This window comes from Symphalangus syndactylus, chromosome 9, assembly GCF_028878055.3.
Source record: "Symphalangus syndactylus isolate Jambi chromosome 9, NHGRI_mSymSyn1-v2.1_pri, whole genome shotgun sequence".
Taxonomy (NCBI): domain Eukaryota; kingdom Metazoa; phylum Chordata; class Mammalia; order Primates; family Hylobatidae; genus Symphalangus; species Symphalangus syndactylus.
The window spans coordinates 62326964-62340231 of NC_072431.2; the positions used below are offsets into that span (position 1 = coordinate 62326964).

The window sequence follows — 13268 nt, forward strand, 5'->3', positions numbered from 1 at the left end:
GAGTGAAACTCTATCTCAGAAAAAAGGAAAGAAAGAAAGTTCTAGAAAAAAGAAAAATAGAGCCTTTAGCATGAGTAAAATGAAGGAAGGACAGCGGCGTCTCTAAGACAGTGAAGATGTGGTTCATGCTTCACAGTTCCTTGGATTCCTTGGGAGGGTCCAGGGACACAGCGGACAGGTCTCCTTGGCCCGGCTCCTCCTTTGTCACACCCAAGGATCTTTTTGCCACAACTGTGGGTGCACATGTCCCCTCCATTCCCATGCATACAGGTGCTTAGCAGAATCTCCAGCTTCAGATGAGAGTCTGAACAAAAAATGGTGCTTCTCCTGTGCAGTGGTTCTAGGTCAAACCAAGACAAGTTGAATGGAAAGAAACGGGCGCAGTATTTCAGCTCAGCACAATTCAGCTGTGAGCACAGGTCAGCTGTGGAATCTTAGTCCCGTTTCTGACATGACAGGCCTCAAACTCTTGCCCACTCAATTTTAGCCTTGGATGTTTTCAGAGCTCAGATATCTTCTGCCTGTGTCTTACCTGGTCACAGAGAATTAAAAAAATACCCCAAGCCACAGGCTCCACATACAAAACTGGGAAGATGAGGCCAGGCACGGTGGCTCACGCCCATAGTCCTAGCAATCTGGGAGGCCAAGGTGGGCAGATCACCTGAAGTCAGGAGTTCGAGACCAGCCTGGCCAACGTGGTGAAACCCCATCTCTACTAAAAATACAAAAATGAGCCGGGCGTGGTGGTGCGCGCCTGTAATCGCAGCTACTCAGGAGGCTGAGGCACATGAATCACTTGAACCCAGGAGGCAGAGGTTGTAGTGAGCCGAGATCGTGCCACTGCACTCCAGCCTGGGTGACAGAGCAAGACTCTGTCTCAAAAAGAAAAGAAAAAAGAAAGAAGAACCTGGGAAGATGAAGGGGGTGAGAGTGAGAAGTGATCAGTGTCCCCAGGGGCCGAGTTTCCTTCCTCACCAGCTGTTGGGCTAGATCTGTGGTTCCCACATGACTTTGTTGGAGATGTGGTTTCATTTGAACAAAAATATGCTTCCTTATTCACAAAACTTCCTACTGTAGACTTTATAAAGTGATATGGATTGCTACCAGCTGCCGGCAGGCTCCTGCGAGCTGGTCCTCAATTGGTCCTTATTTCTTGTGATATGTGTATAGCATTTGCTACATAGAACAAACATCTCCCTGGTTTTAATTTCATTTCTTTTCTTTTCTCTCTTTCTTTCTTTCTTTTTCTTTCTTTCTTTCTTTCTTTCTTTCTTTCTTTCTTTCTTTCTTTCTTTCTTTTCTTTCTTTCTTTCTTCTTTCTTTCTTTCTTTTCTTTTCTTTCTTTCTCTTTCTTTCTTTCTTTCTTTCTCTCTCTCTCTCTCTCTCTCTCCTTCCTCCCTCCCTCCCTCCCTTCCTTCCTTCTTCCTTTCTTTCTTTTTTTTTTTTGAGAGTCTCGCCAGCTAGAGCGCAGTGGCATGATCTCAGCTCACTGCAACCTCCGCCTCCCAGGTTCAAGTGATTCTCCTCTTTCAGCCTCCTGAGTAGCTGGAACCATAGGCACACGCTGTCACACCTGGCTAATTTTTTGTATTTTAGTAGAGACGGGGTTTCACCATATTGCCCAGGCTGGTCTCAAATTCCTGAACTCAGGCAATCCACCCGCCTTGGCCTCTCAAAGTGCTAGGATTACAGACATGAGCCACCGCACCAGGCCAATTTTTTTCTTTTCTTGAGACAGAGTCTCACTGTCACCCAGACTGGAGTGCAGTGGTGCGATCTCAGCTCACTGCAACTTCCGCCTCCCAGATTCAAGCGATTCTCCTGCCTCAGCCTTCCGAGTAGCTGGGATTACAGGCACCCATCACCACGCCTGGCTGGTTTTTGTATTTTTAATAGAGACGGGGTTTCACCCTGCTGTTCAGGCTGGTCTCAAACTCCTGGCCTTAAATGATCTGCCCACCTTAGCCTCCCAAAGTGCTGGGATTACAGGTCTGAGCCACCGTCCCCAGCTGAAAATCAGATTTTTAAATGTTTAGCTTCACTATCCTTATACCAACAGAGCTGTTGAAGGTTTTCAGATGACCCCTCAGAACTTATAAATTATGTTAAACAATGAACCCCAAGCTGTGCCACAGTTTTTTTGTTTTGCTATTATAAACATTCATGGTTAAATTACATGTACATTTTAGTATCAGTCATCTATTGCTGTATTTAAAAGTACCCCTGAAATGAGGCTGGGTGTGGTGGCTCACGCCTGCAATCCCATCACTTTGGGAGGCCGAGGCGGGCGGATCACCTGAGGTCAGGAGTTGGAGACCAGCATGGCCAACATGGTGAAACCTTGTCACCACTAAACATACAAAAATTAGCCAGGCATAGTGGTGCGCATCTGTAGTCCCAGCTACTTGGAAGGCTGAGGCAGGAGAATCACTTGAGCCTGGGAGGTGGAGGCTACAGTGAGCCAAGATCATGCCATTGCACTCCAGCCTGGGCTGGAAAGGGAAGGGGAAGGGCTCCAATGGAATGGAATGGAATATTTAGTCATTCCTACATTTCTGTGTTTTGGCTGGACTGGCTCAGCAAGGGCGGGATGGCTGTGTGTCTGAGGCCCCGGCTGGGACATCAGGGTCTCTCTCCTTGTGTCCTCATACCCTTTGGAGGCACCCCAGGCTGGCTCCCATGGTGATGAGGTTCTAGAAGCAGCAGCCACGGATTATCAAGCTCTTCTCAAGCCTCTGTTTGCATCCCATCTGCTCATGTCCCATTGACCAAAGCAAGTCAGACAGCCAGGGCCAGATTTAAAAGGCAGAGAATAAGGCCAGGCGTGGTGGCTCAAGCCTGTAATCCCAGCACTTTGGGAGGCCGAGGCGGGCGGATCACAAGGTCAGGAGATCGAGACCATGGTGAAACCCCGTCTCTACTAAAAATACAAAAAAAAAAAAAAATTAGCGGGGCGTGGTGGCGGGCGCCTGTAGTCCCAGCTACTCGGAGAGGCTGAGGTAGGAGAATGGCGTGAACCCGGGAGGCGGAGCTTGCAGTGAGCCGAGATCGCACCACTGCACTCCAGCCTGGGTAACAGAGCAAGACTCCGTCTCAAAAAAAAAAAAAAAAGGCAGAGAATGGCCTGGCGCCGTGGTTTACAGCTGTAATCCCAACATTTCGGGAGGCCAAGGCAGGCAAATTGCTTGAATCCAGGAGTTCGAGACCAGCCTGGGCAACACGGTGAAACCCCATGTCCACAAAAAATACAAAAATTAGGCAGGCATGGTGATGCATGCCTATAGTCAGCTACTCTGGAGGCTGAGACAGGAGGATCGCTTGAGCCCAGGAGACAGAGGTTGCAGTGAGCCATGATCGCGCCACTGCACTCCACTGGGCAACAGAGCAAGACTGTCTCAAAAAATAATAACAAAATGGCAGAGAAACAGACTTTACTTCTAGAAAAGAAGCATGAGAGAGTCACATTGCAAAGGGATGTACATCCTGGGATGGGAGAGGTCTTGAGCTAATTTTTGCAGCCAACCACACCTTTCTCTGATAAAGGCGTTTGGTTTTACTGATATAGCTTCTCCAGGTTTTGAAATCCATTCCATTATAGTGGGTAAGTTAAGATTATAAGTGCCTGGCCGGGCATGGTAGCTCACTCCCGTAATCCCAGCACTTTGAGAGACCTGTAATCCCAGCACTTTGAGAGATTACCTGAGGTCAGGAGTTTGAGACCAGCCTGGCCAATGTGGTGAAACCCCGTCTTTACTGAAAATACAAAAATTAGCCAGGCATGGTGGCGCGGGCCACTTGGGAGGCTGAGGCAGGCGGGTCGCTTGAACCTGGGAGGTGGATGTTGCAGTGAGCCGAGATCATGCCACTGCACTCCAGCCTGGGCAACAGAGTGAGACTCTGTCTCAAAAAAAAAAAAAAAAAAAAAAGAGAAGGTTATACATGTCAATTCAGGCTCCATGACAGAAGAATCTTCATAGCATTTCATGTAAATGCACGTGGATATTAGCCACCCTAGACTAAGCTCTCCCAGCTTCATGATGCCTTCCTTCATCCTCCTCTCCTTCCTTCCTTTTTTTTTTTAGAGACGGAGTCTTTCTTTGTCAACTAGGCTGGAGTGCAGTGGCTCGATCTCAGCTCACTGCAACCTCCACCTCCTGGGTTCAAGCAATTCTCCTGCCTCAGCCTCCTGTGTAGCTGGGGCTACAGGCGTCTGCCACCACTCCCAGCTAATTTTTGTAGTTTTAGTAGAGGCAGGGTTTCACCATGTTGGCCAGGCTGGTCTCAAACTCCTGACCTCAAGTGATCTGCCCACCTCAGCCTCCCAAAGTACTGGTATTGGAGGCGTGAGTCACCGCGCCCGGTCCCCTCCTTCCTTCTTTCCTTTTCTATTGATTTTACAATTGATATTATTTTTATATAAATATACATAAATACACAAGTGTATGTTTTCTATATGTATATTATTTTATATTTATAGTATTTCTATTTTTGTATCAAGAGGTCAAATTTGTTCATAGTGAGTGAGCTACAAGTTCTTTTGCTGATTGTAACATTGCTGTATTAATCAACTTATATTAGCTACTCGTATTTCTCTGTCGGCAAACTTAACCTAACATACAATTTTATAATTTCCATTGCATTCCAAGGCATTGCACTGAAAGCAGAAGCTGTCTCAGTCAAGAAAGAATCAGAAGATCCTAATTACTATCAATATAATATGCAAGGTAATACTGTTTGATAATAATTTTCTTCCCCAAAAGTTATTTGGGATGGAAGATTTTAATTACTACTTGTCTGAAAAACTGGTGAACACCCATGTATATTTACCTAGGATCTAGCATACTGCCATTTAGAATAAATAATCCTACAGTTATAAAATCGATTCTATTTAGCCTAAATCCATGTACTCTTTTGTTTGTTTTTTATAGAGATGAGGTCTCACCTTGTTGCCCAGGCTGGTCTCTAACTCCTGGGCTCAAGTAGTCCTCCAGCCTTGGCCTCCAGAAGTGCTGAGATTATAGGCATGAGCCACCATGCCTGGGCTAAATCCACATACTCTTTTTTTTTTTTTTTTTTGAGACAAAATCTCACTCTGTTGCCCAAGCTGGAGTACAGTGGCGCTATTTCCACTTAACTGCAACCTCTGCCTCCTGGGCTCAAATGATTCTTGTGCTCAGCCTCCCGAGGAGCTGGGATTACAGGTGTCTGCCACCACGCCTGGCTAATTTTTTGTATTATTAGTAGAGATGGGGTTTCGCCATGTTGGCCAGGCTGGTCTCGAACTCCTGACCTCAGGTGATCCACTCACCTTGGCCTCCCAAAGTGCTGGGATTATAGGCATGAGCCGCCACACCTGGCCCATAAGACTTTTAAAAAGAAGTCATAAATTGTCACGACTGTCATGATTTTGCACCACCTAATGAAGTGATCATCTTGGCAATAATTGTTGGTGGCCATTAAAACCATTTTATAAAAGTCTGATGGGGACTTTATCATGGGCAGACCTGACTGACAGTTCCTGAACTGACTGGTCACTGGTCTGATGGGATCCAGCAGGAGGTACACCACACCACCTTTGTCAAGGATTCTTCCAAAACAAAACAAAAAATCAAACCTGGCTAGGTGTAGTGTCTCATACCTATAATCCCAGCACTTTGGGAGACCAAGGCAGGTGTATCATTTGAGCCCAGGAGTTCAAAACCAGCCTGGGCAACATGGTGAGACCCCCATCTCCACAAAAAATACAAAAAGTATCCGGGCACGGTGGCACACGCATGTAGCCCCAGCTACTTGGGAAGCTGAGGTGGGAAGATTGCTTGTCTGGGAGGTAAAGGCTGCAGTGAGCTGTGATCACACCACTGCACTCCAGCCTGGGTGCTGAGGTGAGACTGTGTCTCAAAACGATAACAACAACAAAAACAAAACAAAACAATCAGACCTAAGTCTGACCCAGCCTTTAGATCTAACCAGCAATTTTTAGGAGATGCATGGAATACAGGCACATATGAAAACATCACCACAAGGATATAGTCAATAAAATCCAGAATGTGAGAAACTCAGAGAAATTAATTGGTTTACGTTTTTTTTTTTTTTTTTCAGACAGAGTCTCACTCTGTCGCCCAGGCTGGAATGCAGTGGCATGATCGTGGCTCACTGCAACCTTCACCTCCCAGGTTCAAGTGATTCTCCTGGCTCAGTCTCACGAATAACTGAGATTACAGGCATGTGCCACCAAGCCCAGCTGATTTTTGTATTTTTTTGCAGAGAAGGGGTCTCACCATGTTGGCCAGGCTGGTCTCGAACTCCTGACCTCAGGTGATCTGCCCGCCTCCACTTCCCAGAGTGCTGAGATTACAGGCGTGAGCCACTGCACGCAGCCAGTTTTATTTCAAGGGGTAGAAGTATTTCAGGTGTATTCCTGTGTGGGTATTGACTTGTTTGCATTGTATTCAGTGATTTCTTTTTACATTTTTGTATTTCTCCCTTTGTTATATATTATTTATTTTTCTTTCAGGAAGCCACCCTTCTTCCACAAGCAATGAAGTAATAGAAATGGAATTACCAATGGAAGGTTAGAAACATGCGGCATTTTTTCTCTCTCTCTTTTAAAAAAAGTTTATAGGCCGGGCGCGGTGGCTCACGCTTGTAATCCCAGCACTTTGGGAGGCTGAGGCGGGCGGATCACGAGGTCAGGAGATCGAGACCACGGTGAAACCCCGTCTCTACTAAAAATACAAAAAATTAGCCGGGCATGGTGGCGGGTGCCTGTAGTCCCAGCTACTCGGAGAGGCTGAGGCAGGAGAATGGCATGAACCCGGGAGGCGGAGCTTGCAGTGAGCCGAGATTGCGCCACTGCACTCCAGCCTGGGCGACACAGCGAGACTCCGTCTCAAAAAATAATAATAATAAAAAAATAAAAAAAGTTTATAGTATTTTACAAAGAACATACTTTTTTTTTTTTTTTTTTTTTTTTTGAGATAGAATCTCGCTCTGTCACCCAGGCTGGAGTGCAGTGGCACGATCTCGGCTCACTACAACCTCTGCCTCCTGGGTTCAAGTGATTCATGTGCCTCAGCCTCCTGAGTAGCTGCGATTACAGGCGCGCACCACCAGGCCCGGCTAATTTTTGTATTTTTAGTAGAGATGGGGTTTCACCATGTTGGCCAGGCTGGTCTCGAACTCCTGACCTCAAGTGATCCGTCCGTCTCTGCCTCCCAAAGTGCTGGGATTACAGGCGTGAGCCACCGTGCCCAGCTGAAAGTTTATAGTATTTTACAGAGAACATACTCTTTTATACATGTAAGTTGGAAAATAAGGAAGGTGACTTTCTGGCATGCCTGTCTTCTCAGAAACTATGAAGAGTTGAGCTCTTGCCCTAAGATATAACATGAAGGGCTCTATCACTTCTTGTGCTTCTGATCTGTGAGTGATTCTACTTAAAGCACCAAAATATGGAAATTAACTTTGCAGTGGTGCTGTTTGTTGCTTTGTCTTTTGCATGGCATGATAGAATTCTTTTGGACAGAGTCGAATAGTATTTTAGGAAATTCTTGCATTAGAAGTAAAATTTGATATTTCCCTCCATTCATATATAAATCTTGAGCATCATATGAATAAAGCCTAAATTCCTAATGTGGTTTGTGTATGTCCAAGATAAAATTAATAATTAAAAAAAAAGGGCCAGGCATGGTGGCTCACGCCTGTAATCCCAGCACTTTGGGAGGCCAAGGTGGGTGGATCACCTGAGGTCAAGAGTTCAAGACCAGCCCGGCCAACATGGTGAGACCCTGTCTCTACTAAAAATACAAAAATTAGCCAGGCATGGTGGCAGGCACCTGTAATCCCAGCTACTTGGGAGGCTGAGGCATGAGAATTGCTTGAAACTAGGAGGCGGAGGCTGCAGTGAGCCAAAATCGCACCATTCCACTCCAGCCTGGGCGACAGAGTGAGACTGTCTCAATAATAGTAATAATAAAGATTTCCTTTCCAAACCTAGAGGCATGGGACATCTTTGTCCATTTATAGGCAATGTGATCTTACTTTTAGTTGTATATCTGCCTTAGAGAGATAGCGACACATGACTACCAAAATGATTCTTTTTTTTTTTTTTTTTTTTTGAGACAGAATCTCACTCTGTCACCCAGGCTGGAGTGCAGTGTGTTGTGACCTTGGCTTACTGCAGCCTCCACCTCCCAGGTTGAAGCAATTCTCCTGCCTCAGCCTCCTGAGTAGCTGGGATTACAGGCATGTGCCACCACGCCTGGATAATTTTTGTATTTTTAGTAGAGATGGGGTTTTGCCATGTTGCCCTGGCTGGTCTTCAACTCCTGGCCTCAAGTGATCCACCCTCCTCGGCCTCCCAAAAGTGCTGGGATTACAGGTGCGAGCCACCGTGCCCGGCCCAATTACTGTTTATTATCCTATTATTATTGCTTATAAAATTAAAATTATGTTTGTATTCATTATACACGAAATGTATTTAAAATGCCAGGATAAGCTACTTTTTTGGTATAGGAGCAGTAATGTGTTGGAATATGAGGAGAATACTTAATAATGAATGTCATTTTAGACATTTTTTTTTCAAGATTCCACTCCGCTGGTTCTTTCGGAAGAACCAAATGAGGACCCTGAAGCCGAGGTGAAAATCGAAGGTTAGTTGCCTAAAGCCCCATTGCCAAGTCTGGTTTTCATTCTTTCTAACAGGATTAATTGTGGGGAGGATGGCAGAGCTCAGTGGCTCAAGCCTGTAATCCCAGCACCTTGGGAGGCCAAGGCAGGTGTATTGCTTGAGCCCAGGAGTTTGAGACCAGCCTGGGCAACATGGTGAAACCCTATCTCTACTAAAAATACAAAATTAGCCAGGCATGGTGGTGCATGTATGTATTCCCAGCTACTTGGGAGGCTGAGGCAGGAGGATCGCTTGAACCTGGGAGGCAGAGGTTGCAATGAGCCAAGATCTCACCACAGCACTCCAGCCTGGGTGACAGAGTGAGATTCCATCTAAAAAAAAAAAAAAATTTGGGGGGAAGAGATTGAAATCTCTAATGTGTGTATATATAATAGAGCAGCCCATATTCCCATTAAGGCCCAATGCTTTGGGGTGTTGTAGACAACATAATTAGCTGTGCAAAAAAATTAGAAAGAAAAGAAAAATAATAACCAGGCATGATGGTGCATGTTTGTAATCCCAGCACTTTGTGAGGCCAAGGCAAGAGGATCATTTAAACCCTGGAGTTCTAGATCAGATTGGGCAACATAGTGACACTCTATCTCTGTAAAAAATAAACATTAAAAAAAATTAGGCAAGGCACAGTGTCTCACGCCTGTAATCCCAGCATTTTGGGAGGCTGAGGTGGGCAGATCACTTGATCCCAGGAGTTTGAGACCAGCCTGGGCATAGTGAAACCTTGTCTCTACTAAAAATACAAAAAATTAGCAGGGCATGGTGGCACACACCTGTAGTCCCAGCTATTCGGGAGACTGAGGTGGGCCAATCACCTGAGCCCAGGGAAGTTGAGGCTGCAGTGAGTTGTAATCATGCCACAATACTCCAGCCTGGGTGATGGGAGTGAGATCCTGCCTCAAAACAAACTAACAAAAATATTAGCCAGGCATGGTGGCACGCACCTGTAGTCTCAGCTACTTGGGAGGCTGAGGAGGGGGGATCGCTTGAGCCCAGGATTTCGAGGCTGCAGTGAGCTGTGATTATGCCCCTGCACTCCAGCATGGTCAACAGAGCAAGACTCCATCTCTAAAAATAAAAATTAAGAAAAAAAAATTTTTTTTAAGTCTTGCACGTTAGCACTGACCCACAACTGGGCCTCAACTGTGCTGTGTTCACGTGAGGAAAGAATGAAGAGTCGAGGGTACGTAAGGGGGGAGAATGGAAAGGAAAAGGACGATTCACTCAGACATAGCCCCTTTCCTACTGGAGTGGACAGACATATCAAAAGTAACTGCTCAGGCCTGCAGCCAGTGAACTCAGTTTAAGTTCAAGTATCTAAAAGAAGTGAAGTTGAAAGTGTGATTTAAGGCTGGCATGGTGGCTCACACCTGTAATCCCAGCACTTTGGGAGACCCAGGTGGGTGGATCCCTTGAGGCCAGGAGTTTGAGACCAGCCTGGCCAACATGGCGAAACTGTCTCTACTAAAAATACAAAAATTAGAACCAGGCTTGTTGGCTCACGCCTGTAATCCCAGCACTTTGGGAGGCCCAGGCAGGTGAATCATTTGAGGTCAGGAGTTCTCAACCAGTGTGACCAGCCTGGTGAAACTCTGTCTCTACTAAAAAAAATACAATTATTAGCTGGGCGTGGTGGTGGGCGTCTGTAATCCCAGCTATTCAGGAGGCTGAGGCACGAGAATCATTTGAACCTGGGAGGCAGAGGTTGCAGTGAGCCGAGATCGCACCACTGCACTCCAGCCTGGTCGATAGACTCAGTCTCAAAAAAAAAAAAAAAAAAAAAAGAAAAAAAAAATTAGCTGGGCATGATGGTGCATGTCTGTGGTCCCAGCTACTCACGAGGCTGAGGTTGGAGGATCACTTGACCATGGGAGGTCAAGGATGCAGTGAGCTAGGATCACACCACTGCACTCCAGCCTGGATGACAGAGTAAGAACCTGTCTCAAAAAAAAAAAAAAAAATTCCGTCTGGGCTTCTGATCAAAGCAGCACTTAGACATATTTAAAGGAGAATTGGTCTTATTCTTGGTAAATTCTAAACTTCAACTTCTGTTTTAAGGAAACACAAATTCATCCAGTGTTACAAATTCTGCAGCAGGTGTTGAAGATCTTAACATCGTTCAAGTGACTGTTCCAGGTATGGACTAATGTTACAGTTTTCCTTTTGTCTTAATTATTTTTTGACATAGGGTGGTCTCTTGGACCTGTCATTTTTCACTTAGTTCACCCTGGCAACTAAGAAATGACAGTTCGGGAATATAAAATATTCTGCAAGTTGCTACACACCAAGCATCTTGCTCATATCAGACATTATTAATCAGATATTTTGCTTCTCCTGGCCAAGACCGGGCATTACCTGGAAAACACATCTCAGAGCAGGCAGCACGGAGCACCAGCTATGGTTGAATTGGAATTGGCCACAGCAGTGAAGTGTTTTGTTGCTCATGATTAATAGTCTTCTGGCCGGGCACGGTGGCTCATGCCTGTAATCCCAGCACTTTGGGAGGCTGAGACGGGCAGATCACGAGGTCAGGAGATCGAGACCATCCTGGCTAACACGATGAAACCCCGTCTCTAATAAAAATACAAAAAAATTAGCTGGGCGTGGTGGCAGGCACCTGTAGTTCCAGCTACTCGGGAGGCTGAGGCTGGAGAATGGCGTGAACCTGGGAGGCGGAGCTTGCAGTGAGCCAAGATCACACCACTGCACTCCAGCCTGGGCGACAGAGCGAGACTCTGTCTCAAAAAAATAAATAATAATAATAATAATCTTCTTTTCTGAATATGTGTATGTAAAATATATCTGGAAAGATACAAGAGAATCTAATAACATAGTTCCTCCAGGGAAGGAAACTGACCACTGAGATAGGGATGCCGCTGAGATAGGGATGGGAGAGAGACATTTGAGATGTTTCTGTATATTACTCCTCTTGAATGTTGAGCCATGTGATTGCTTTAGTTATTCAAAAGTAAATAAAGTTTTAAAGTATTGAAAAATATCTAAAAAATAAAAACAACAAAAAAGGACCAGGCATGGTGGCATGTGCCTGTAATCTCAGCACTTTGGGAAGCTGAGGCAGGAGGATCACTTGAGCCCAGGAGTTTGAGATCAGCCTGCACAGCACAGTGAGACTCTGTCTCTAAAAAACAAAAAGAAAAGAAAAACAGACTGGGGGTGGTGGCTCACACCTGTAATCCCAGCACTTTGGGAGGCTGAGGCAGGTGGATCACCTGAGGTCAGGAGTTTGAGACCAGCCTGGCCAACATGGTGAAACCCCATCTCTACTAAAAATACAAAAATTATCTGGGTGTGGTGGCAGGTGCCTGTAATCCCAGCTACTTGGGAGGCTGAGGCAGGAGAATTGCTTGAACCCAGTAGGGGTGCAGTGAATTGCTTGAACCCAGGAGTTTGCAGTAAGCCAAGATTGTACCATTGTACTCCAGCCTGGGCAACAAGAGCAAAACTCAGCCTCAAAACAAAAAAAAAAAACCCAAAAAAAACCAAAAAACAAGCAAAAGAAAGAAAAGAAAAAAAGAAAGAAAATAAAAATATACCTTACCTTCTAATCCTAGTATCTCTTATTCCTTTTACTTGTCATATTTCATTGGCTAAGATTTCTATTTTAAGGCTGAAAAGTGGTGGTGAAAGTAAACATCCTTGTCTTGTATGATATTGAAAATATTTCTTAAAAGTAGTATGTAGTATGTTTATATAGGGTTATAATTTGGAAAATTCTCTATTGTCTATAATGGCTTCCATTTCCAAATTTCCAAAATGCTTAATTATTGCTAAAAGTAAACTGAATAACAATCCAGGTAAAGCACTTTCTCTGGTGCTAACAGGCATTTCTCCCAACAGCATTCTTGGGAGAAAATACATGAATAACCTTGGTTTGTTTATTTGTTTAATTATTTTTAGATAACGAGAAGGAAAGATTATCAAGCATTGAAAAGATTAAGCAGCTGAGAGAACAAGTTAATGACCTCTTTAGCCGAAAATTTGGTAAGTTTTTATATCTTTTTATATCCAGAATTCATATCCCTAAAATACTTCTTTTTAAAAGAATACTTGGCCAGGTGCATTGGCTCATACCTGTAATCCCAGCACTTTAGGAGGCTAAGGCTAGAGAATCACTTGAGCCCAGGAGTTTGAGACCAGCCTGGGCAGCAAAGTGACACCCCAGGTCTACAAAAGAAAAAAAAAAAAAAACTTCATCTTATAAGAAATTGATTTGGCTGGGCGCAGTGGTTCACGCTTTTAATCCCAGCACTTTGGGAGGCCAAGGTGGGTGGATCACTTGAGGCCAGTTCGAGTCCAGCCTGGCCAACATGGTGAAACCCCATCTCTACTAAAAATACAAAAAATTAGCTGGGTGTGGTGGTGCGCGCCTGTAGTCCCAGCTACTCAGGAGGCTGAGGCACGAGAATCACTTGTAACTGGGAGGCAGAGGTTGCAGTGAGCTTAGATCGTGCTATTGCACTCCAGCCTGGGCAACAGAGTGAGACCCTGTCTCAAAAAAAAAAAAGAAAAAAAAAAAGAAATTGATCTTTTTGTGAAAGAGGTATGATAAAAATTAGTCAATATG

General features: G+C 44.9%; 1 protein-coding gene across 7 annotated transcripts in view; it reads left to right on the forward strand.

Annotated features, from left to right (window-relative positions):
* Nucleotides 1-13268, forward strand: part of LOC129489732 (general transcription factor II-I repeat domain-containing protein 2B) — an 85708-nt gene that overhangs the window by 57979 nt on the left and 14461 nt on the right. For 6 of the 7 annotated variants that reach the window (XM_055292787.2, XM_055292786.2, XM_063646330.1 and 3 more), the window contains 5 exons: nt 4647-4724; nt 6515-6571; nt 8586-8651; nt 10742-10819; nt 12602-12685. In XM_055292787.2, coding sequence (XP_055148762.1) covers nt 4647-4724; nt 6515-6571; nt 8586-8651; nt 10742-10819; nt 12602-12685 — 363 coding nt within the window. The remainder of the gene's footprint in view (nt 1-4646; nt 4725-6514; nt 6572-8585; nt 8652-10741; nt 10820-12601; nt 12686-13268) is intronic. The other variant, XM_055292789.2, reaches the window with a different exon arrangement.